The 26,419-nt window shown below is 41.1% G+C and overlaps 1 protein-coding gene and 1 long non-coding RNA gene across 3 annotated transcripts in view; one reads left to right on the forward strand and one right to left on the reverse strand.

Annotated features, from left to right (window-relative positions):
• LOC139631516 (uncharacterized) overlaps positions 1–26,419 on the forward strand; it is a 53,552-nt gene that overhangs the window by 12,161 nt on the left and 14,972 nt on the right. The window contains exon 5 of the long non-coding RNA XR_011693393.1: positions 1,948–2,032. This is a non-coding gene — a long non-coding RNA (uncharacterized lncRNA). The remainder of the gene's footprint in view (positions 1–1,947; positions 2,033–26,419) is intronic.
• Positions 1,346–24,642, reverse strand: LOC139631494 (homeobox protein aristaless-like 4). Of its 2 annotated transcripts, XR_011693390.1 has the most exons (5): positions 20,330–24,642; positions 11,354–11,667; positions 5,086–5,214; positions 3,919–4,470; positions 1,346–3,272 (listed from the first exon to the last, which is right to left on the reverse strand). XR_011693390.1 is itself a non-coding variant. In XM_071495682.1 (4 exons), exons 1-4 carry the CDS (start codon positions 20,670–20,672, stop codon positions 4,150–4,152), a joined length of 1,107 nt encoding a protein of 368 aa, XP_071351783.1. In that variant the 5' UTR covers positions 20,673–24,642; the 3' UTR covers positions 1,346–4,149. The 2 variants fall into 2 exon arrangements, 1 of the variants encoding a protein (XP_071351783.1); XM_071495682.1 differs by having other exon boundaries at positions 1,346–4,470.

Raw genomic sequence — 26,419 nt, forward strand, 5'->3', positions numbered from 1 at the left:
TCCCCGCCCTCAGCAATGCCCCAACATGGCCCACTGTCCAACCTTTTTTTGTAGTTGTTGTTTTATCTTTAGTGACAACACCAGCAGTCATTCTGTCACTGAGCTAGCACGCTAAAAGAAAGAAAAATGTTGAGGAAACGCTGCACAATCGTTGGATGTCAAGAAGCCATTATATTATTGCCATTATATTATTGCACAGTCTTCCCAAGGAGAATAATAATGATTCATGTTTATTTTTTCTGAAATATTGGAGCATTTTGGTCCGGATTTGACTGTCTGTGTGGCTCAGTTTTGTACTGACTGAACATTAGCATTTGAATTTACTGGTGGGTTTTACTAAGCTACAGTTGTAGGCTACAATCTGTTACCTGTGGTTGGCCTGGCCATGTGTCACTCCTGTCCTTGCTAGAGCTCCAGAGAGAAGCCTGAGATAAGAGAACTATGTTGAGATGGTTTTTGGTATTTAAAACTACAAATATTTGTTCTTATGGTTAAAAACTTAAAATGAAACACCAGAAAAGTGTCAAATATGGGATCTTGTAAGGAAAAAGCCCTCAAGACTGATTAAGCTACAGTCAAAGTTCAGAAGGAGCACCTTTGTTATTATTTATTCAAGGAATAGTTCAACTTTGATTGAACATGCTTATGTGAAGATTGATACCATTCTCACATCTGCCAATTAAATATGAAAGATAATAAAATGTGTCTACCAGTGCCTCTAACACTCACATTTTGGTTTCACAGGGGCTTATGTGCCGCACACTATTTCTCGAACAGGAGCAGCAGTACATCCTGTGCTGTGTCTGAAAACACTCCCAATTTACTATATAATGTACAATATTTACCCTCTGCTATTTAATTTGAGTGTCAAATGTAAATGTAAATTTTATCTAATTTTTTTTATTTATAATGGCATCTGCACTGTTTTTTGCTAACAATCTCAGAGTGAAATGCTTTGAATTGCTTTTTACAATAAGTAAACATCACCTTATGTGGCATTGCACTTCTTAGAAACTGACAATGATTCATAAGTGTCTAAAATATCCTTGCGTAGTAAATTATTGAGTATATGTTATATCACAAGTATAATGCAGTTATCTTCACAAAACTCTGTGGGTGCCCTTTTAATCAGATATGCAGGCAACTCAAAAACTGTCATTGATTGATTCAGAAATTACTAAATTGTGATGCAAAAAGTATATGAAATCACCTTTTTCCAATTCAGCCCAAAAACACAGAAACATCTGACAAGAAATAACTAAAACTATTCCAACTCCCTTAGGACCCCATTGGTTGGAGTAAGAGACAGATTGAGGGCTATTTAAGAAGAAACTATCTGAACTCATTTGACCATTGGAGATTCATTTATTTCAAAATCACTTCAAAACCATCATCAACAGAAACATTAGGATACTTCTGTACAAACAAATGTCCAGCACCTTAAACAGATGTCAGTGGTGCTGTTCATGGTGCTTAATGCGGACGGACTTATGGGAGACAGTTCTTGACTGTGGGACCCAAGCCATACACCTCTGGCTTTACCAAAGACATTACTGTCCCACTGGAAGTAAAAAAACAAAAAAAAAAAACAAAGAAAACTTCTCCAACACTGTAAGTGCAATAAGTTATTGCAACAGCAAATTATATAAAGTCACAATCAGAAGTAGAAATACTTGATTAATATAGAAAAAGCTGCTTGAAACCTTAAGAAAATTAGAAAGCAATTTCAACCTCAGTAAAAGTCCAGAGCAATTCTTCAGAATAACACACACAACATAATTTTACACTTCTTGGCAATATTACTGTAATACTTCATTGGTTTATCTCTGGATCTTTATTTGACAAATAAGCAAAACAAATGTACAAGCAAAAGAACAATACCGTTTATATTGTTCACATTCACACAATATGACATTATAACCATGGATTTCAATTGCTTTATTTCAGTAGTATCAACATGGATGGAGCTGCAGAGAAGTGGAGCACTGAGGGAGGGCCAGCGAGAAGGCAAACGCACAGTCAACTCGACAAAGTAGGAATTCAGTCACACATGTTGTTGTGCATAAAATTATTTTGACCGCATCCTGTTTTTATCTTGAAATTTTGATGATGTTTTTGTTTTTTACTCCTCACTTCCAACAAAATCTACATTAATTCAAACTGTTTCTTCTCCAGAGTCATGGCTCAATTTTAGAGGCCTTTGGTTTTTATTTTTCCCATTTGTTTGCCAAAACACCCTCTGTGTAAAATTTATTATCAACATGAACATCAAAATAATCACTGTGTTGTCACCTGACTTACTTGCTGTGGTCTGGAAAGGACTTGAACATTATATTTTCCAAAGGAATATTCAATGCTAAAAGGAATTATTAAATGTTTTTATCTTTATAGGTAAAGAAGTAGAACTTTGAGATCGAATATCTTTGAGTTTTAGGCAACAAAACAATGCATTTTAAGGGGTCATGTTGGGTTGTAGGACACTGTCACTGTGAGAAATGACAATGATATTTCCTGGCATATGATAAACCATCTAATCAAGAAAATAGTTGTAGATTAATCGATACTGAAAATACGCTTCAGTTTCAGCCCTGCTCTCAAGCAGGAGGGCTGTAATGGGCACTCATATGTTACAATGATCAAGCACCTATGAGGAGCAGGACCAGACTTTACTGTCATCATCCACACGGGAAAGAAAATGGATATGTCACCCAGCGGGCGTCATAGAGGGATCAGCCAAAAACACTAATGAAGCCTGTCTCTAACCTCTGCCTGCAGCCCAGCTCTGGTGACAAGCTTATTCCAGCGGGGTAACACAGAGACACCCTCGCAATCACTGGACATACTCACCACATTCCTGCAGTCCAGCTCTAATGTCATCACATTACCTAAACATTACAGAATGCTCCTCGGGGTGATTAGGGCCACTGATTCGGCCTGCGGTCTCTGGCAGGCGACAGATCCTGTGAGCAAGCAACGAATCCGAGAGTCATGTCTGCTGAGCCCATGTCTAAATGACGAATTGATTATTGCAGCTTGTGTGGAGTATGTCCTCACCATGTACACTGGGATGTACTGTGGTGTTCGCAGGTCAGGACGGCCCGCTTTGATGCTAATTCAGTGTGTCTATTCCTGTTGGTTGTTGATTGAAGCTGGCATGGTTAGTTGGTGTTGATGGCTGCTGCTGTGCGTTGCTGCGCCTCGTCTGCCTGTGGACGCACTGTTTCCTGTAACCTGAGGCCTGAGCCTAGCAGGGGGAACCTGTGGAGGCAGCCCTGGGGGAGGAAATGACACGTTGGTTTGAAATTGCTGCCAATCCAATGACTGTCCCGCTCCTAGACTAAACTGGCACAGGCCATGTCTGCTCTTGCTCAATTAGACTCTGTTCACTCTGTATTGCATTCAACCTCTGTCTTTGCAGGAACATAAACTACCCACAAAATGAATTATTATTTTTGCTTTAATGGACAGTTTGCACTGGAAAGTGACTGAAAAGAAACTCTGGGCACTTGGTATGTGTCTGAGCTTGCTCTCATTGAGGAGCCTTGTTTTTGGATGGATGGATTTTAAAATTCAAATACTGAATGTTCACAAAAGTATTCAAACTGAAGTATAAATGATTTAAGGAGGCAGTCACACAAACAATGTAAGTGGGACAGTTAAATAGTAACTAGTATGAATCAAGCTTAATTCTGCAAATGAAAATACATAATGATATGGCTGGATTTGGCACTGATTTCCTATATACTATAAAGGTATTTTGTAAACCATGTTTATTATATTGCTTATTTTACTGAACTCTATCACTGATGTGAATGATACCCAGTTTATCGGAGAAAAACCCCCATATTTTAATGAGACCTGAGAGATCAAGGAATCAAGAATGAACACAACATCTAAGTAACATCTTTTGAGTCACACCTCTGTATTTCTCTCACTTTCAGCATCTGCTGATTGTCACAGTCACGGTTGTTATCTTGGTTGCTTTAGCCGCTGTAATGGCCTCTGTTATCTCCACAGTCTCCCCCTGTTCATTTGACCTGTGTTATCATTAGTGCTCTCAGGAAAAGTCCCTCCTCCCCCACAGCACTCGCTGATGGCTGCTCCAGAGAAGGGGGCCCTATGGGGGCGGGGTGAAACTGGGCTGGGACATCATGTAGCCCAAGAGATGGCTGCACTGTGTTCCTTGGCTTTCATACGCAGTGCAGCTATGCTGGAGGACTTGCGGTCTGGATCAACATTGAGATCATAGCCATTGATTCCCCCGCCCATCCCGGGACCCCCAAACAGGCTGCCCATATGTGTCTGTCCCATGTGGCTGCTCCCCGGACTGGGCACACCCAGGAAGTCAGAGACGCCTCCAGGACCGTGAGGGTGAGGGGGCATGCAGGACGGGACAGAGTCACAAGGCACGACGCAGCCCGGTACTGGGGATGCTCCACTGCTGCTCCCGATCCATGAAGGGTTCTGGATCTGGAGGATAAGAGCGACAATATGACAATAACAAACCTAATGATGAACCTGATGTAGAATCATGAGTACCTGTGCAGAGTAATACTCAAGCTGTGTCCCAAATCCACACTCCATACTAATTCTGTACAGTGTATACTATGTTCTGACTGTCATGGAGCACTGTTCTAGCAGTTAGTGGGGAAACATACTTCACAGTTTTACACTAACAGGAAACAGGATACCAACAGGATACAGTATGTGTGACACTGGATGTGAATCAAAGTGTGACTTTGGAAAGCTACTGCCAATTAAACGTCATAAAAAACACATCAAAATGTTTTTCCTAAGAGTTAATACATTTTTTGTTTGTTTTCCAAGAGTTTTTTGGAGCATTCTCCCGACCATCCGCAATTTATTTAAATTTTTTCCATCTGTGAGCATTTCCTTTGTGCATTGCATTGTGGGATAATAGTGTCCATGGGCAGCTAACTCAAAAATTGACCGTATTTAGTCTGCAGTTTATCTGCTTCAAGTATTTTGTCTCATATCCAGTGTGAGCAGACTACATAAAACACACTAAGAATAAGTATGCAGCATGGATTTGGATTTGGATGGATATTTCAATTTTTTTTTTACCTGTGCATAGTTCTCAGGCCGAGTCAACAGAGGCAGCTCGTAAGCAGTAGAGAAGTGCGTCCGGACCTGTTGCATCTGGCCAAAACGTTCCCTCTTCCTCCACTTGGCTCTGCGATTCTGAAACCAAACCTGCAGAGAAAACAGTCCATCAGGAAAATACCTCAAAATACAGAACAGCCACTGCTAAATAAAACTCACCTGTCATCTTAACGTGAATAAATATCTCTCATAGCTTTCAAACCACATACAGTAGAGCCCCCAGTGCTTTTTTTTTCACAAAATGGGGCCATCCTGTCTGTTCAGCTAGACAGAGTAAGAAACTGAACCACATAAAATGAAGATAGTGAAGCAAATAAATTCTGCAGCACATGAAAGTCCAGGCCCAGATTTTAAGACTTGACGTGTCTTTAAAGTGCTGTCCACACGGAGCTATTGATGTAAAAATGGAGAGTCTCCCCTGGTGCTGCGCGTTTCAGCTCCTCCCTTTGATACACAGGCGTCTGCCTCCCTTCAGGCTGCCAGCGTCGACAGATCCACATCTGGGCCTGTAGCCATTCATAAATCACTCTGAGAAAGGTGTGCTCTCCCCCACATGTCAGCGCAGTGGGTTACAGTGGGGAATCCCTCTGAATAATCCACAAAACAAAAGTTCAACTTTTGAACAAGAACATGCTTTTTTGGCTCGGTCTTTGAGCTTATTAAGTATTGTTTGTAGCATATGAAGTAGGATTTTCTGGGTAATTTGTCCCCTCGAGATTGAGGGACATGCTACTTTGCAGAAAGGCTGCATTTTCAGTATCTGCTGACAGACCAAGTGCAGGGTACTTAGGCCACTTCTCCCTAACTGTGGAAGCCACTGGAGGAAAGCAGGACTGATGGGTGAAGGAGGGATATGAAAGACAGAGAGTTTTGAGAACAAAAAGTTTAGTTTTACAGCCTGATCGAAATGCACAGGAATAGTTCTTAATGAAGCTATATTATTAACTGTCACTGCCTTGTCTTGCAGTAATCCGGGATGCTATTGTTAGTTCTATCTGTTGTGTTAAAAATGCATTAACACAACAGCAATAACAGTGTTTGTGCTGTTATAACAACCACTTGATACTGACCATACCCACCTTGTAGAGCATGTTCACCTTTGAGATGGGCCATTGCTATTGTTAGCAGCCACAACAGTAGGGCTGATATTGTTTTCACCGTGTGTGTGTGAGTGTGTGTGTGTGTCATCATGACAAAATGTAGTCCCTGAGACACCTACTGTAGCAGGAACAACCACAGAGGCAGTTTTGAGGACTTTTTGGCAAGTGTTTATATGTCTGTGTATCTGTGGACAAATATTGTCACCACAATAGTTTGCAACTGTGAAATATGCAGTGAAGCGTTAAAGGTGTGTGGTTGATATCAAAATGAAGTTTGAAGATGGGTGTGGTCCAACTCATGAGTAGTGAGTACTCATGTAATATTGTAGTGATAATAACTACAGTACTCACAGAATGGAACGTCAAAATGTTGATGGGCACTTTGTTGCCGATGTAATTCCATCACAAGATGGTCTCCAGTTTCAGTTCTACTTTAACTTTCACATCTTCTCATAATTGTTGGTTAAATATGAACTATTTGAACACCTGTCTGACCTCTAAGCTTTGAAAAAGCATGTCTGCACGCTCCTGTTATATATAGATTGACAAGTTTTTTTCAGGTCTAATCAGTAGAAAATTTATTTAAATTTATTTTAAATACATTTTTAAAGGAAAAAATGCCAAAATTCATTGTTTACAGGCTCCTTTCTGGTCCCAGATGTGAATGTTTTCTGATTTACTTTAGTCTGTTATGAAAGTAATTTGAATCCCTTTGGTGTTTGGACTGTCACTTGGACAAAAAGAGACATTTGAACTTGTAAACTTATGACATTGTGATGGATACCTTTCACTCTGACTCTCTTCTGACAGTTTATAGATCAAACAGACTAATTGGAAAATGATTGTCTAATAAATTGATAATAGAAAAAAGCAATTGTTAGTTATACTGATAGCCAAGATCATTTCAGAGGTTATGTCAGACTAGATGCAACGTCTGGGGTATTTGAAAATTCTAATTTTCTAACTCTGACTCAAATTAAGGCTGGTTAAATAAACAACATTAATTGGTTAATAATAATATCACTAATTACACATTTAGTCTTCATTTAATTTATTTGATTTCTCTGTAAGCCAGTGGGGGCCACCTCATTTATTTCTTCTTTCCTTTCATTTCTCCCTTCATAACCATGGATCTGTGTGTTCCTTAGCATAATCAGTTGTAACTTGTGTTGATCTGTTTTTTTTTTAAAGAGAATTTTCTCACATCTCCATGCAAGAGAATAGACGAGCAGAGGGGGGTACTGGGAGTCTCCACATGTTTATCTGTATCTATTTGTTGGTTGTCTGAATCTTATCCTCCCAAGAGGGAAGGGGGAAACTTCTTCAAAGAGAAAAGAGAGAGCGATCCCGCTTCGACACAGGGGTTTGAACTTGGATTGTGGGTTGATTCCCAGCCCAATCAGCTTGTGGTTTTCACAGTCCCTGACATGCAATTTCCCCTCAGTCAACCTCTTCAAATCCCCCTTCACATCTGCCTCTCTCCGACCATTTCTTTCTGTCAACTTAAAGACAACAGAGTTTAGTGTCAGAGATGAGCTTTGTCACACTAAGAAGTGAACGCCACAAAGTCACTATGTGTATGATGTTATAACCCCATACTTGTTTTTTTTCTTAAGTTATTTTTATCAAATGAGGTAAAACCAGCTATAAGCACCCTGCTGTGCACACAAACCTGTCATTTTTCAAACAGGGCAAAACTATTAGTTGGTTCATTTTCAAAGAGAAGACCGTGTATGGCCTCCTGTGGTACATGTAGCTGTCGCCTGTGTTTTTATGAGAAGCTGACGTAAAGTAATGTCGTCTGACTCTGACATTCCTCAGGTCAGCTGGCGAGATTAGAGTACAGCTCACCCTTGCAAAGTGGTAAGATGATATCTTTGGTTGTGGCTGAACCCCAATGTCTAGGTGAAAGGTTGTTGGCCCTTGAATTATATCATATGTTTGGAGGGGGGAGTGGAGTCTGTGTCATATTCCCCCGAGGACTTGGGGTCTATTATTGTTTAAGGTTTGTCATGGCTTTACTTTGGTGGTTCTTTGGTTTTGTGAGCTCAGAGCCTCACTTGTTTTCAAATATAATCCTCGACACAAAGGACTGATAAGTGTCAAACATGTTCACAGATGTAGTGCTAGTTTCTATCTAGACACTGTTTGATTTGTCAGAGGTTAATATAGCTGTAGGGTTTTGCCTCTCATTAATTACCCTTACATTCAAGTTATAGAGCATCCGATTTTCCTAAAAATCCCAATTTACACATTTTTCCAAATCCAAAAAAAGGTAGTTGCTCAATTTGTACAACATAAATGAAATCAAAAATGTTATTAGAAGTGTCTATAAGGTTGTTGCTGTATAAGTATTTCAAAGCTCCACTAGCCTTTTAAAATATAAATTTTTTTCAGTTACAGAGCCGTCATCTTAAATGTGATAGATCAAGATAACTCCACTTTCCTCCTCTGCTCATCTTAATCTCTTTGTCCTACTCCCTCCCCTCCTCACTCCTGAAGCTCAGCCTATTCTCTTCCACTCCAGCACCAACAACCCCCCCCTGTCAACCCCTCTCTCCATGTCTCTCTCCTCCCTCCTTCCTTTAAAGTCAGCGAGGGGAAGTGGGGATATTGGAAAGTGAGATGGGAGAATGTTCAAACTGGAGCTTGTTTTCATTTCATGTTTAATTTCCTGACGCCTAAGCCCTTGGCTTTCCGCAGCTAACCCCTCTGACCTTTCAGAGGCGTGCAGACAAGAGCAGGCACACACATACACACACACACACACACAAAGACACACACAGGATACACACAAAAAACACACACATTTACATACTATGTTATATACAAAATTAAAAGTCGGTCACCAACAAATGCCTTCTAATGTGGGCTCTCACACACTAGGTGGAAACTTTTTATAAACAAGCAAACAGTGTCTGAACACATATATGGTCCTTGTCATGGTTTCTGGGTACTGAGTGTGTCATGTTTCACAGACGGTTTGCTCTACGTAGCTCTGCCTTTGAACGGCAGTAGGAATGAGACCCAAGCCAAATAGTTTGGCAGAGAGATCATTCAGGGAACATTATGAAGTCAGATGTGTCCTTTGCTGCTCTGTGTCTCCTATTCCCCAACTTATAAACTTCTAAGTTTGTTAGACAGGAAGGCTAGCAGTGTCTTTCACAAGCAGAATCACAATTAACTTGAATCATTTTTTCTTATCTCTCAAAATGAACAACAGTGAGCCATTTTGTATACTGATCATGACGCCCAAAAGTATGATATTTACCAACTGCAAACACTTACTAGTCTTGTTTATTTTATCTAGCAGACATCTGCAAGGAAGGTGGCTCAGTGCTCTTGGAGCTCAAAGTGCTTGGCTGTGATACAGTAATTGCTAAAGACGTTGACAGCAAAAGGCAGCTTACAGAGCCATTAAAGAGCTTTATTTATGCTCCAGAGCCAGCAGGCAGAGAGAGAGGAAGAGGGAGAGAGGGAGGGCAGAGTGCACAACTCCAAAAGCAGCTTTGAAGTTCAGCCGTCTCACCTCATCTCTGTCATCCAGGACCACGGCAATTGATAGACTGCCTGAGCAGTCACTCACTCACAGCCTCCTTCTCCATAAAAAAGTAGGCAGCATGGTGAAGTTCAAGTCTGAGGCCGAGAGCTAATTGAACTAAATAAAATAGTGGCAGCAGAAGTCACAGACGTGATTATGGAACACTGCAGCCAAGTTTATGAAGACATTCATCATCAAACTGAGGATGAAACTGTAGGACCTTGACACTGGCATTTTGGCAGAAAACATCTGTACTGTGGACTTCAGTGGCTGTTCTTTTGGAGATGAAAAGGATTCTCCAGTTTCTTGCCAAGTTTTGTGCCCCTTGGTATTCAACAATTGGATATCCCTGGACTTTGTCTTGATGGACCTTCAGTTGAAATTGCGGGGTTTAGTCTTGATTGCGTGCCTTTTTAGGGTCTGATTTTAGAAGTATGGGTCAAACCTCATAGTGACTCAACAGAGTCTGCTGTGTGCCTGTCAGATGAGTTAATTATATTCATCTGGGGAATAGATGGGTCTGTGTGAACACAACATGAATGTACTTATTTTACAGTACCACCACAAGGAACAGGCCAGGTTCTCTGTCCCTGACTATGTCTTGGACAACGCATGGAAATTGAAACTGGCATCTCAAAGTGTTTTTTATATCCTTGCCAAATAGCTTTGATGACTTTTCTTTTTTTTCCATGTGTTTTCCCCTCCTGCCTCCAGAGTTGTGCGGTGAAGTAGTTTGAACATGGTAGTGTTGGGGAGAAACCCTTGGCCTCTGACCCTTTTGCAGAGCCTGCAGCATGTAAGAGCTAAGTGCAGAGTATTCCCTTAGTCCCACCCATCCCACTCTGATCTAAAACTGGCAGGCAGAAAGAGAGATGGAGAACAATAGGCCTTGCTGTCTGCTGTTCCGAACAATCTTTGTCAACATGCCAGTCGTGACTCTCCCAGCCCTCTCTCTCAGTTCCCCGAGTGATTATTAGCATGCAAACATGGACGAGTGTAGTCATACAACACAGCTCACAGCTCATGGAGACTGTCTTCCCAGGAAGCAATGCCAGCATCGGTCATTTCAGCAAGTGCCTCAAAACGTCATAAGTTTACGTTCAAGTGACAAAGCCCTCTAGTGGCTGTAGTCATTATGATGGGAGAAAAAAGAGGATGTCAGTCCGTGTGGTGAGGAGGTGATGGAAGTGTCGACAAAACATCAGACTTTGACACGAGAAAACTGCTTTGTTTCCTGTTTCAAACCTACAGTCAACATTTTTAATGACTATGATTGTTCCCAAACCTGAACCATATGTTTATTCTAGTAAACATGACAACAATGCTCCCCTACCCTTACTCTTTACAAAATTTTTCTTTACCTTAACAAACCTGACTGTTTTAGTTTGTTTGCTAAACTTTACCTAGTTGGGTTCGTGCCTAAACCCAACCAAACCATATCCACAGCGATGTCCCATCATAAAACAGATTTATTTTTCACCAGGGATTTTTGAATGCACAGACAAATAAGATGATCCTGCCTGTTGGCTCATGCCAACGCAGAAAGAGGTTTTTTTCATTTAACCTGTAGTTATTCCCCCGTCCTCACCTGTACTCGAGCCTCCGTCAAGTCTGTCCTCAGTGCCAGCTGCTCACGGGCATAAACATCTGGGTAGTGTGTCTTCTGGAAAACTTTCTCCAGCTCCTCCAGCTGGTAGCTGGTGAATGTGGTGCGATTGCGTCTCTTCTTGCCTTTGTTGCTCTCGGCTTCACTTTTGTCCAGAGGGCTGGAAAGGTCAGAGCCCGGCCGCTCGTTCGGTCCCTTCACGCTGGGCTCTTTTAGGTTCAGGTAGCTGCCTTCCATCCCAGGAGGGTCGACGTTCGGGGGCAACTCAGACTCTGTCAGGCCACTGTTGTCTTTACCTGTATGTATAAAATTGAGAAGTAGAGAGAGAGAGGAGCATGGAAGATTATGATTAATTGTATTTTGTTGCTTTATAGAAGTTAATTAACACATGAGGCTCATCAGGAGGCTTAATACTCTGTCTGTGAGCAGTTGTATGATGTTTCCTGTGGCTCTGAGGGAGCCTCAGCTTGTGCCTACATTTTAACATACTGTAAAGGCCTCATTACAAGCTGAAGGTGTGGGTTTTGGAAGAAGTGGGTCTGATGAAAGCCACTATCCAGTTGTAGGATTCAGGTGTTTTGAAGCTTGAAGCTTGACTTTGGCGAGGGCCCCCCTCCCCCCTTACAGAAGTATAACATTAACTGCTTGAAACCTTCATAAAACATACTTTGATTTTAAAGTTCATTAAAATTTAAATTTTGGCCTGGGTTGAAGTGCACCATTCATACAATTTTGATATTAAGCATGAAAAACCAAAAGACCCTTAACAATTGTGGCTTTGCATATAATACAAAGCATATTCTTATTGTAATAATATTATTTTCAAACAACCCATTCTTGAGCTGAACAAAGAGAGCCACATGTTGTCAATAATAGTCCTATAACCATAGTTACTGATCTGTAATTGAAATATTCAGCAGAGAAAAACTTTCTTTAAAATGTGGCTGAATGGTGGTGGTGCCTCACATTCAAGTCAGCGAGTGTGTCTGCTCATCATCACGTCACAACAACCCGCTGAAATGACATTTGCTTAAAGCTTACATCACCTCTGTAATGTTTTACTTTAGGTTTCAAAGGCCTGGTCTGCATGCAGCAAGTCTAAAAGCTTCAGAGAAGAAACCGTTTTCTGTTTGAAAGGTATGTCACTACACATCGGCGTGACCTCTGACACAACCATTGCAGCCCCTCTCCCTCACATCTCTCAATCACGCCACTTGAAATCCGAGCCACGCAAAACCCGCCGTCTTGTATGGTGGGCCTTGTGTACGGGGGCGACCGCGCTTACGCCACAGCCTTGCCGCTCAGATGTAAACAACATTGTGTTTGTCACTTTCAATTTCGAGAGCGTCCATTTTGTGACAGACCTCGCTCTGTTCTTGTCGGCGCATGCCAGCTTTTTTGTTTCCTTTTAGGAGATGAAGAAAGCTGTCCCTTCTCCTTCAATAAACAAACAGCCGTGTGAATAAATAAGCTGAAGGGCTCTGGTTGTGGGCCAGTGAGAACAGTGTGCTCTGTCAGGATCTCTGTTTGCCTTTCCTGCGAATGGGCATGGGGAGCGCCCTGTCCCAACTGGATTAGTCTGAAACCAGCACATAATGGTCTCCTCCACATTAACAGATCTGTGTGCGACACCCGCCATTACTTTAGTCCAACAACATTTGTCTCTGAGGTGGATCGAGTTGAGGATGATTAACTTAATATTTATGTGCTAATGTGCAGGCATTTTACTGTCATTTTGCATTTTTGTTATGAGTGATGTCAGCAGCTGCCTCCTGTCACTCTCTGAAACCCTGCGCATTGGGTGAAGGAGAGTTGAAACCTTGTGGCACTGGTGACTCTCTGAGCCAAGTCTTTTAGCTGTTCATTCAATGACTGAATAGTTTTAGAGTGATGAAGCTAGGCGGTGGCTGTCTGCAGCATGCATGTTTGTTTTCATGGATTAGTACGCCTTTGGCTAGAGTGTCACAATGAGATGTCAATAGTCATCCCCTCAGAACTGCAGCAGCCCCCCCCCCCTCGCTCTTTAGCTCAGACCTGCCCCAACTGAGACGCTAATGGAACAACACAGCTCGCCCAGCTGGAGTTCATGACCTCATATTGCTGTGGCCCACCTGTCAGACCCTCTTACAGTCTCCACGCAGGCAGATGTTCTGACATCACCAACCCCTGCGCTGGCCTCTTACGCTCAAACACTGTGCAATATTTTCATTCTACCCCTGGGCAGGAGCGTGGATGCAATGTTAAGAAGTAAGACAGGTCAACTCCGGGTTCCTGTTTGGCATTTGCATCAGTAAGAGAAAATGCAATCATGCCCCTGAGCAAGGCACATATCCTGTTAGGCAAAGGGTCCAGCTGGGCGCACAGATGAGGGGATGGGAAAATGGTGGGATGGTGGGTGGAATTATTTGAGGTTTTCAGTTATACAGAACTATATCGCCAACACTTACATTGGCATCTGTACTAACAGTCCTACCTTAAAGGAACAGTTTGACATTTTGGGGAATACACTTATTTGCTGTCTTGAGCGGGGTTGATGCAACTTTGATGTAGTAAATATGAAGCTACTGCGAGCGGCCAGTTATCTTAGCTTAGCATAAAGACTGGAAAGAGTTTACACTATTTACACAGCAATCGGCACTAATTAGAACAATTCTACCTTCATCAACATCTTTTCTCTATCAACTGCTCCAAACTCATCTCTCTTTTCTCTGTCACACTAACCACACACAATCCTTTGCCACAGTATTCCCGCATGCTGAGCTGTCTCCTCTGCACGCTGTTCTGGAGAACACTGCCATCACACACTGCTTTCTTTTGGGAGCCAAGATTCCACTGCATTGGCTCCAGTTTTTTTTTTTTTTTTGGCATTCAGAGGAATGTGTTTTTGACTGTTGGTCTCGTTTCACTGTGCATCAACGTATACGTGATTGCTCCAAATATCGCCGGTTGATCCAGCAATTTGCCAGAGTTACTCTGTGACAAGCTGCAGACCTCTTCAGTTAGCTGGGGTCAGATGTTTACTAGGGTCAGCAATTTAATCACTGCTGAAAACAGAGAGAAAACATCAAAGTGTAATTTAACTGGTTGTAAAGCAACAGGGCACCCTCTCAGTTTTTATGGAATGGGACGGGGAGGGTCAAGTGAAGGCAAATAAAAGAAACACTATAAATTAGTAACCTGGGGAAGGGTTAATGACCAAACACTAAATAGGGAAGGGAATGCTTTTAAACAGAGTGCTCTAAAATGTTCTCTGAAAACGCTCAAAGCCGATAGCAGTCTGCCACAATGGCTCTCCACTTATCACACCTTTATATGGACCAAATAAAGTCAAATATTCCATTGGCTGTGGTCGTCAACAGGTGACTATTAATTTTGCCTACATTGTTGGTTCTCAGACATGCTTTGGGCTGGATTATTTCTCCCGCAGCCCAGTCTAAGACCTGATGTTGACTGTTGTTTCCTCAGTGGAAGGGAGGCTCCCAGATGTTCCTGAGAAGAGATCTATGTCAGCGGCTCACGCAGGAATGCAGATTCCCTGGGAAACCAAAAAATCTTTCTGTTCAGCCTCAGCTCCTGATGAACTGACACGATCATGACCTCACTACTGTCATAATACCTTTGCTGTCACTGTCTCATATCAAAAGTTCATAGAAATAGTTTGAGATTTTGTGTACGGGTTTTTTTTTTGTTTTTGTTTTTTTGGAACATAGTTGGAGGGAGCACATAGGTTTTCTCCTTATGGGAAAAACGTGTAAAACATCTTGATTCTAAATGGAGAGTTTTTACAGTGTATTTACAGTGAAATTAGTGAGCCAAGATTAAAAGTCCATGTTCAACATAATGTTCTCATATATCAAAAAACAGGCAAAGCATTAACCTCTCAAGGTCAAGATGAAGTTAAATTGTTATTTTAACCTTTTTAATGCTTTAATTGTATTATGTAACCTAAGTTTGGATTTGGTGAAAAACATTAGGTGAATAGTGGATATAGAAACAACAAGGAATTGCAATTAAATGTAATTATAAATGAGATAATCAATCATCTGTTACCTCTTCCTGTCTCCTGGAAATCCAAAATGCCTTCCACTGTCACATTTATATTGTCTGGATCACAGTGAAATCACATTTTTATGAAGGATTTTTGCCTCTATGTGATCATAGAGCAGCATAAAGACAGTTTGTGGTGCAGGCAGTGTCACTCAATGATGATTTGGGTCACATTCCACCCCTGGCTTTTATTTGTAAAATATATCAAAGCAAAATGAGCTGTGTCTCTCTGCTGAAAGCAAGCTGAGAAACAAAAAAAGAGCTTCTGCCTTGCCCAGTGGTTTCCATCATTAGTCATACTGTAGTTGGCTTCCTTGAGTTTATATTTTGTGAGTTGTCAGGCAAGACGCTTTGATCCCTTTTTTGAATATACCATGGTACTGTGTAGCCACGTTTGCATTATTCAAGACCTCTTCCAGCGGTTTAGATTTAACTGATAGTCCATTGATAAGAATCAAGGAAGTAAAGGTAAAGAAACAACACCAGCCTCACTAAAGGTGCAGTTAAAAACACACGCCAGCGGGTTGAAGTTTCCAAGTCATTTTCTATAATCTGGCCTGCATGCAGCTCTCAGGTAGGGAGTTACCTTCCTCTGTCAAGGCCAAAGCATGCTGGGTCAGCTGCAAGAAAATCATTTGGAGGGGTGATGAGATGAGATGTTAATCCAACTCTGTGAAAAACAACACCTTATTAAAAAACAACGTCTCAGTTCTCAGAGTTACATGAGTGTCTAAACTTTTTTTCCTTTCGTGGCAGGCGAACTGGTGCTGCTTTACCTCCTGAGTCACACATTTATATGAGCCATTACATTTTAACAAGTCAGGAATTCATCCTTTCAAGCATTCACTCATTATGCATTCTAATTTATTCTGGTTCACAGACATATGCCTGCATGATCGCAGGTGTCACTCTGGCATTTGCTTATTGTTAACATCGACCCAATGTGTTAGTCATCAGCACATGCATATCCTGTGACATCACTTCCCCGAGCCTTTTAACATGTACTTAGAGTACTATATTTTGACAGGATGCTTTTAAAACGCTGCCAGGACTTTTTTGGGATCTTGTTTTGGTTTTCATATGCTGAGAAAAATGTTTTACATCTCACAGGATGCTTGGAAATCCCACTGAAGGGAGGAGGGGTGGTTTGAAAGTACAAAGATTGACAAAGCTGTATTTTATAAATGTATAATTCGCTTAGAATGGTTATTTTGACAGAGACAAAGATGATGAGGCACAAACAGCCTTTAGTAAGTACCAGTACTCCCACAAACACTTCCATTGTGTATCAGCAATGCAGAACCTAACCTCAGTATCAACCACAAGCCTATAAACACCATGATTTTTGAGAATTTAGCTTTAGTTCCACTTTCATTCTCTTAAATCTATAAAGAAAGCAAAGTCTGATTGGCTTTGGTCGTCAGTCTGCATCAAGGAGAAAAACTGAAAACTAGTTAAAATTATGACAGGAAAAATACATATATGCAGAGCATCTCTAAGCCGTAGAGTGCAGTAAAATACGTGCATGTAAACACTTATTCCCACACGTGTGCGGCTTTCCCAGAAACCCTCTAATTTCTCCCAAGTCTCTCAAATCATTATGCAGTCTCAATGTCCATTTCTGACTCGTTGCTTATTTGTACTAGGTATTGTTGAGACAGGGTTATGTAAACTAGTCCTACTTTGTCATCTCAGGGACTCTCCATAGCTTTGGAGATCTGATGTTAGGAGAGTATGAATAATAACTATAGGAGCCAGTAATGCACATCTGCCTTAGATTAATGTGGACCTCTCCTGCAGTGCTGACCTGCATTCCTCAGCTCTTGATCAGCTCCAGGGGTTTTATTTCATTCATTGCAGTGTGAGCAGGTAGACGGCTCCATCCCTGTCCTCGCTGTGGGACAGTCTCACTGATTAGCATGAGCTTAAATGAACAAACCTACCAGCCTGAGGTACTACTGTGTTGAAATATGTTGATTTGCACTTTCAGAAACAATGCTCTATTTTAATGAGTATAATTAAAAACAAACTGCATGGGACTAGGTATGATTTCCATCCACGCAAAACAACCTAAACACCATCCTTAGAGTTTAAACAGTAAAAATGTAGAAGAGCATCTGAGTATAAATTTAAGAATCACTTTCAAGCTTTTAGATTTTATTAAATTTTTTTACCACAGTTGAATTATACTTAGTAGCACGGGAATATTAATGATTTTAAAGAAATAATTAGTCAAAATATTTAAAAGTGTCCAAAATTAAAAGTGTGAATATCATGCAGTGTATGCCAAAATATTACACAATTTAGCAGAATCTGTACAGTAAATCCACATCTTCACCTTTGCCTCTCTTATCCTTATGTGCTATTAAATGTAAATATTAACATTCCTTCAGTTTTTGCACAAATCTACAAAGAGATTATGTCGCTGGTGAGACATTTATAGTCCTTTTTTTTCTGCTGTATTTTGGTGTACCCAGACACTGTTATGCATGTAATGAGTGACACAGATGCAAAGTGTCACGTTGCCATGTAAACAGTATTACATTTGTAGCAGAAGTTGCCACACAGAAAACTCCCTTTGGGTAGGAGAGGACTTTTGTCATCATGATGGAGATAAAGCCTCAGCATTGAGCAATATATCTCCCATTGAGGACCACACATAACAGCACAAGCCTGTTGACGCCTGAGGCTTTGGCAAGACCCCAAAGTATCCTCCCCAGAGCCATGATGCCTTCATCTGGCTGCAACATTTTCAATAATAACATTGCAGAGCTCTCCTCAAGGGAGGCATGTTGCATTTAATGACGGTGTTTAAACGGTTCTGTCAATGCACTTGCCAAATCAATTCACTTCAATGCAGGGGTGCTTCACTCTGTTGGAGGCATTGCTCTCAAACTCCAGGGAAAGTGACAGTTCAGGCTGAAATAAAGAGTGACTCCAGTTGTTTCTCAGGAAAACAGATTACTTTGCACTTTATGGATGTATTTTGGCAAAGTGCGCGACTGGCTCCTGCGCAAAAAAATTAGTTATACTGCAGGCCTAGCTGTAATTGGTCCCACTGAGCAGACTTAGCGTCGCTCAGTTTTATTTGTTAGACCTAATACTTAAATTAACTTACACACGACTAAGCGTTTGGTGTATTTAAATTAGTCTTAGTCTGCCATTTCAAACTCTGTTTCTGAGCGGTACTTAAGAGGCTACTGCCCAGCGCAAAACGCAGATTAGAATTAGTTTTTAAAGGTTGTGTTGCTGCGGAAGTTGCGATCAACATGCGTGAAAGTTCAGCCATGATCATAACAGATGTTTTCTTCTGTAACATCATGATAAACATCTGGACTTTAGATAGGCTACATAGGCGCCAACGAGTCTATAGGCCTAGTCTGATGGCCAAACCTAAATATTATTTTAAATATATTTTTTTGAGTATGCTATAATATACAAATAATATGTTCATGGAGGCATATTAGGCCTAAATTGTATAAATCCCATTATTATATTTTATGGATCTTTTTTAGCTCATCGGCCCTTTTGACCTGTTGTCGCACACTTGAGTGTGTGGTTGAGTCCATTTCATTTCCTCTTTTGATTTTAAAGCCCTGCGTCTCATAAAAGGGACAGTAAAATGGATAGTTTTCTTTAAACGGCCTTTAGATACATCTGCAGTGCAACGGATTGTCGGGAGACTCTGAAGCTGAAGCTGTAAAGCTTTCTAGTTAAATGATCTTGGTCACGATGTCGTGGTAGTCTCCAAGATTTTAACTCTGTTATTGAACTGACTGTTTCATTTCTGCTCCACTGATGTTTGGCCTGTGGTGCTGCCCTGTTGAATGAATGTATATTCATTTATTGTATTTTATTTATTATTATTCACTGTCAGTTATTGTATTTCTCATTAAAGAAGCACCTGAGCTGAAAATAAAAAAATCAAAGAAAATAATGAAGGTCGTGTTAGAACTGGCCTTAAAATAATCCATCAGACTTTCTTCATCTTCACCACCTAGAGTCTGGAGTTTCCGTTTGTGCATGTGTGTGTGTGTGTGTGTGTGTGTGAGCAGACTCGGTGACCTGTAGTTGCTATTTGAATATTAAAATGTCAAATCGCGCTGACCTGCGTGTATTTGTCAGTGACAGAGAGAATAGTTTGTAGAAAATAAGCGAGGAGCAGACAGCGGCTGTAGTGTGAGAGTGCTGCGGTGTCACCGGGGATGGGAGTGAAAATGTAGTGACGTGGTGGTTAAAACGAAAAAACTATGACTGGTAGTTTGTTAACGTCATTAGGTGAATAAACACAAAATAACAAACATCCATTAAAATATATATATATATAAATATATATATATATCTGAATCACCTCTCAGTCACAGCACACACCGAAATAGCCTACATTTCTGAATGCACTGCAGCTCACCTTGCAAAACTTAACACCTGAGAAATATTTTAAACTGACTCAGCTTTGCCTTTTCCCAGTTAGGGATCAAATTCAGGAGTATTTATTGTGTCCATGCACAGTGAATCTGATTTTTCTAAAGGTTCAGGTGTGAACTACGGGATTATGCCCATACACAAATAAGCGAAATATATTATTGAAAATTATTATTTTCTCCTGATAGCTCACAGCTGCCTGTATCAAGTTAATACTCCACTACCCCACATAGTTAAATTAAATCTGAATGAACGCTAGAAATACACACAGTCGTGTTTCAGTGAAAGTAGGAGGCTGGGTGCTGCAGCCTCCTCTCTCTTCTTCTTCTTCTTCTTCTCCCCTGCTCTTCCCGCTCAGATTACTCACTTTGACTTTACAGTGAATTCCCATCATTGCTTGCAAATATTCCCCCTCGTCACGCATCTGCGTTAAACTCGGGGTTCAGCGTGTTGCCTCACATATGACCACCGTCTCCGATGCGCACTCACCATAGCAGGGGATGAGCGTCCCGTTGTGTCCGCCGTCCGGGTGCAGCTTGCTGCCTTCAGGCGGAGTTTTGCAGGTCGGTCTCTGCATGAAGAGCTGATATTTGCTGAAGGTGCTCTCCTCAGCGCCATCCAATGACTGGCACTCCGACTGGAAAGGACTCCGGGACTTCTCTCCGTAAGCCTGCCCTTTACCCGGAATGAACGTGGGGCTGTATTTGGTTTCAGTGGTCGGGAAAGTCCTGAACGGGTTCGCCTGGTGATCCCTACCTTGCGCAGTAGACGTGCTATAATATGAATCCATCGATGTCATATCGCAGTATGAGACGCACGTATCTGCGTTCATACTTAAAAAGTTATATTAAAAAAAAAAAAAAAAAAAAAAAATCCACACGGTTCTTCTTTCCCTCCCCTTCTCTAGAGCAGCAGATATTCTCCCCAAATTCTCATGCACTGACAAACGCACAGTGACGCGCTCATGCACACACACTCTCACACTGCCGCATCTGGGACTGGTTAAAAAATGAATCAGATGTTTTCCAGAGACTGCAGACTGAACAAATGCTAAAAGCCCCCTGAAGGTTTGTCGGGGTAAAGAGAAGAATGCCTTGCTCAAACTGATGCCGCCTCAGTAGCCTTCAGTGTATCTGACACACACACACACACACACACACACACACACACATATACACACACACACACACATATATACACACACACACACACAGCCAGCAGTCCGACCTTCAGGCTCCACATCCATCTGAAGTATAGGCCCACATCGAGCTCCAGCCTGCGCTATTATGCAGCCAGTAGAAATGGGAGGTCAAGCTCAGAAGGGGAAAGCAACACATGACATTAATGTAATTAGAGGATGAATATAACGGCTTTGATTCCTGCTGTTGCATGGCCGAAGACCTTCACCTCTCACTTTTTTTTTTTTTTTTTTTTTTTTTTTAAAGAAGCCATTCTTTATACCAAACTTAAGGACTTTAAACGCGCTGTTTCTGAGCCACACTTGCTTATTAACGTATGTTTGTGGAAAATCAAATTTGTTTTCTTTGATTTCTACGTGCAGGGAGAGGGCCTCGAAGCGAAGTGTAAATAAAAAGATCAAGGCAGGAATTTAGAGCAATAACAGCGCATAAAGTCAGCTGATGTTAAGCTTAAATATTATGTAAATATTTTTCCTTTGCGTATTTGTTTGAAAGACCTTTATTAAACCAAACAACCTTAACCGTCCGACCGGGACCCGGTGTGGGAAGTCAGACACATCCACTTCCAGTGATGCAGAGTCGCAAACGACTCTCAGCCCCTCTGTTTGAAAACCGGCTACTCCTTGATATTAAATTAATTATAAACCATTAAAGCTATGATGCTCATTGAAATACTTGGCTTCGTGCGCCTTGACAATTTGGTGAAACGACGCCACGCCAGCAGTTTGCCTTTTCTTGGCGTAAACTCGGAATGAAAGCGGTTAAAGCGTGTTTTAAGGAAACAAGATAGGCCTTTATGTCGGTTAGCAGTCTAATTGGATGAGTTTTTATAACGTCAGTTTGAATAGCCAAAATGAGGAAAATAGATTTGATTAGTGTGCAATACAAAGAAATATTTTACAAGTGGAGCCTAGAATTACTCGTAGTTTAGTAATTAAGACCCAAACATATTATTATTATTATTATTATTATTGTTTTATTTTATTTTTTATTAGCCTAGTATCCTTGTGTCGTTAGTGTGAGTGTTGTTGTCGTTGTTATGGCCTGAGTGTCCATGCATGAATCTCATTTTAAAGGGATGAAACGAAATAATTCTTTAGTGTCTGATGTCAGGCACAAATTGATATTTATTCAGTAAGAATTTCTTGTCTTTCTTTGTATCCTTCTCTCTTTCCGGTACAATTAACGGATTAATTCTGACCAGAGACGTAACTCGTGTCTTGTCGCTATTACTCAACATGATGTCGGCCACATCTGCACTCCGGCTCAGCCAGGAAGAGGATTACATTTACTCACTTACATTTATTAAAAATAAATGATAAAAATGATAAAACCTCAAACGATTAAAATTACAAGCTCTGGCTGGTTTTTGACCTCTAATTCTAAGACCATCCCCGAAAGCATCTACTGAGTTTCTGGCTGTAAGGAGATCACATAATGAAATTTCAAAATTAAATTGCTCTGTAAAAAGAAAAAAAAAAAAAAAAAAAGACAATCTACTGGTTAGGCCCAGTGCATGTGCAGTCTCCTGGGTGTAGTGGATTTCTCCACCGGCACCTCTCTCGCTGTGCAGGTATTCCTTAACGAGACCTTTTGACTGGCCTTTATTCTTCACTGGTTTATTAGTAAATGTCTCCTGTAAAGAGCTATTTTCAATACAACGTAATGAGTTCAGCTTTGGCTGCGCACCACACCGACCTCAACTTTTCTTTAGTCGTTTGTTTATTTATTTTTTTATGCTGCGGCTTTTAACATGAGGATAAGTGAAACCTGTCCTTGGATTATTCCGGATGTTTTCGCTTTCACTGCAGCAGTGGATTTCAGTGGATTTAATGCAGTCATGTCTCCGGTGAAAAGTCTTTAAATGAGAGCTCTCAACAAGCAAATGAAAACTTTCTGACTTTGACTGCATTTATTTGCGTGTCTGTATCATTATCATCTCTATGAGGTTGACACAAGCAGAGAAACGTGTCAGCTCTTTATTTGACAACTGACTTCTTCCACAGTCTTGACTTCATTTGTACATTTTATCCTGTTTTCAAAGGATTTAAGTGAAACATTTTTATTTGTTTGCTAAAACAGCAAAGCCTGTTGCCTTTGACTTCTAAATAATCTCTCTTAGTGTTGTACGGTTTATTCAGATTTTTTTCAGCATAAAAATGAAAACAGCTTTCATGACTTTGCAATAAAACATCTACGTTAGAAATAAAGATATTTTTTTTCAATTCATTTACATATAACTTGCATGCACAGAGTGGCATGAGCAGATAAAAAACGCATTTTACACATTGCCATGTGCTTATGAAAATTTGGCTTCAAATCTTTACAAAAAAAAGAGGAGACTATGAAATGGAAAGTGTATGTTTGGTTACACCTCTCTATGTTTCCACTTTTGTGTCCTTTTCATAGCTCACGTCACTGTTCTTGAAGAAGAAGCTGATAGAGAATTTTAAGATAAAAGTGTCACAGTAAAGGAACTAGAAATGAGAAATTCACATTTGTCACACAGCTAAACAAACAGGAGTGGCAGACTTCTTCCCTGAGTGCAGCGTATATGCAAGCCTCCCTTAATATAAACCATTCCACTGCCACAGGCTGAAGTCTCAGCTGTCACAGATATACATCACTCAAGCATGGCGTTCTCTCTAAAAGGTTTCCACTAAATGGTGACTTGTCTGTTTAACTTCCAGCAGGAACCATGTCCAGGTATTCGCTGCTGAGGGGACGGGCTCTCCACTGATGCAGCAGCTCAGAGCCTCTGGGGTTTATATTGGCACGGGCCCTCTGTGTATCAGCAGGAGGGTCCCAGAAATCTCCTCTGGCTATCAGTTTCTTGTATGAGAGGCGTGGCAGTACGAGTAATGGGCTGGAGAAAAGTGCTTTAGGTCAGACTTTACGTCTCAGCAATGCCATGTTCAGTTTGGCTGTGGGAAAGGCCAGGCATGGGAGATGGGAAATGTGCAGCCTGTATTTTGCTCTTATGGTTTATGGGAAGCTTTTTTTTTTCAGTGTACTGATATGTGTCTGACAGAGCTGTTCATCTATGGAAACTTGTCTGGAATGATGACAATCAAAGTCTGTAGTTGTCTGTGTACAATTTTAATTTGGTTGTGCAGATGCTCTCGTGTCATTCGGCCACAGCACACTTGAGATTGGAGTTGGACTTGAACCTGTCTCCTCTAATCCCCCATTCACTCATAGATGGGAATTTTAAGTAATTAGAGGAATGTTGGGAATTCACAAACCAGCAAAGCCTCCACAGCTGGGCCTGTAGCATCAAATCTCACAGTGTCATTGCTTCCACTTGTCCCGCAGTCTATTTTAGGGGTGACGCTTCTCTTTGCATTGTCTGTTCTATACGTGGCTGCAGTCATCCCTGTTCCAACATGGCCCTTTGTCTTGTGTTTGTCGTGTTTTGTTTTCTCTTACTTCACTTCGACATTTCACCATAACTGTGCAGACTGATGTACAGTTCTCTGCACAGGTTTTAGGCACTAACAGTGTATTGGAGACATTTTCAAAAATATTTTCATAAATAGTTTTTATCATTTCACTTCAGAAAAACTGAAAAAATCTGAATCAAATCAACATTTGGTGTGACCACCCTGGTAGGTTTCAGACATCTTGGAGAACTTGCCACGGACTGAATCCATGATGCTGAGGTCAGGGCTCTGTGAAGGCCAGACCATCTGTTCCAGGACTCCCTCTTCTTCTTGTCTCTGTAGATAGTTCTTCAGGACTCTGGCTGTATGTTTGGGGTTGTTGTCATGCTGCAGAATGAATTTGGGACCAGACGCCTCCCTGATGGTTATGTGGGATGGATGAGAATCTAAATATGTAAAGTGCCTAGAAGTTTGCACAGTGCTGTATCTGCAGAGTTTGAAAAGTAAAAGGCTGTTTTCAAGTTCATCTGGGGGAAAGTTTCTCTGTGCACATGTGAGATCTGAGCTGAAAATGTGTTTGTACAGCAAGATTTAGTGACAGTACAACTTGTTTAGAAGCCAATCACCGTCCATTGCGGAAACTTGAAAGCTCCACATGGACCTCACAGCGATGTAGGGAACATCTTGTGTCTTTTTTGAAATTAAAAATATTTGTGTAATGATGGATACTAGATTTTTCAGTGACGGGGGAGGAGTAGATAATTTTAAGAATTTGTAGCGAGGAAAACCGTATGAGACACAAATTATCACAATAATGCGCTTGAAGAACTTGAACTGCTGTAAGTTACAGCCCTTCGTTTTCACCTACCAAAGTGAATTTGTTGAGACTTTTGTTTGTGTAACTTTGCAGGTAGACGGGAGTAGAGTGTGAGCCGAATTCTCAAGTCAGCGAGATGAGTATGGGTTGCACCACAGTTACATCTCCCGTCATAGCTTGAGAATGGCTTGTTCCAGCCGCAAATCTGTTGCCGTGGCAACAAGATGATGAGCCTCAGTGATGTTGCCACAATATTTATCTGCCCGTGGTATAAACACACAATCCTTCAAACCATATGCATTTTGCAGACATTGCTCTGCACAACAGTCATTGTCTCATCTTTCTGCTTTGGTGTCGCTCTCACCTGTGGACAAGCCATCAGCCGCTGCTCCCTGCTGAGATTCATATGCAGGCAGATTATTACTAGAAGAGGGTCTCTCCATCTCTGACAAACGGCACACACCACACCCTCTGTGTGTGTGTGTGTGTGTGTGTGTGTGTGTGTGTGTGTGCGCGTGTGTGAGAGTAACAGAGACACCAGATTTTTATGTGTAGCTTTAAATTGGTTTCACATGAGCTGGGCACACACTGCATCAGCAGATTCTCTGATCAAATTAAGCAGAGACGAGGGGAGAGAAAAAAGAGGCAGCGGTTGTACTGATGTATAATTCAATAAACAGGACCAAGCAGGGGCAGACAGAGGGAATGCTGTGCTCCCTTCATCTCTCAGCTCTATATCTGGTTTAGCTATGGATAGTTAACCCATGAATGAGAGACACGCAGGGATACACCTCCATCCATCATCACTGCAACAGCCGACACGGAATATAGATACACCAGCAAGGATGTAGGGAGAAATAATGTTCTTTATCTCAGTATGCATTTGGCTGTAACATACAGTATATAGGCCTACATAATACAGCTGCAATCACTGGTTGATTGATCCATTAGTTGATCAACAGAAAATTAGTTGCCTGCTTTTCTTTGTCTTAAGTGATGATAAACTGAATATCTCAAGGTTGTGGACTGTTGGTGTGTCAGCTTGGTTTGAGTTTTTTCTGATGGGAATTTTTCCGTAAAAGCTAAATCATCAATAAAGATAAAGCATTACACTACATGGTTACAACTGTTGTATCTGACAGTTGTGATTTTTTTATTAAAAAAAGAAAGCAATTGATGC

Source organism: Trachinotus anak, unplaced genomic scaffold (assembly GCF_046630095.1).
Source record: "Trachinotus anak isolate AG129_WGS33_773 ecotype Australia unplaced genomic scaffold, CSIRO_AGI_Tana_v1 ptg000002l, whole genome shotgun sequence".
In the NCBI taxonomy this organism is placed as follows: domain Eukaryota; kingdom Metazoa; phylum Chordata; class Actinopteri; order Carangiformes; family Carangidae; genus Trachinotus; species Trachinotus anak.

Bases quoted from the DNA above. Each gene is read 5' to 3' on its own strand.
- LOC139631494 (XM_071495682.1), bottom strand. From the start codon at position 20,672: ATGAACGCAGATACGTGCGTCTCATACTGCGATATGACATCGATGGAT. The intron at 11,668-20,329 runs GTGAGTGCGCAT...TTATACATACAG, and splicing joins GACGCTCATCCCCTGCTATG to GTAAAGACAACAGTGGCCTG. The intron at 5,215-11,353 runs GTGAGGACGGGG...TTTTCTCTGCAG, and splicing joins TGACGGAGGCTCGAGTACAG to GTTTGGTTTCAGAATCGCAG.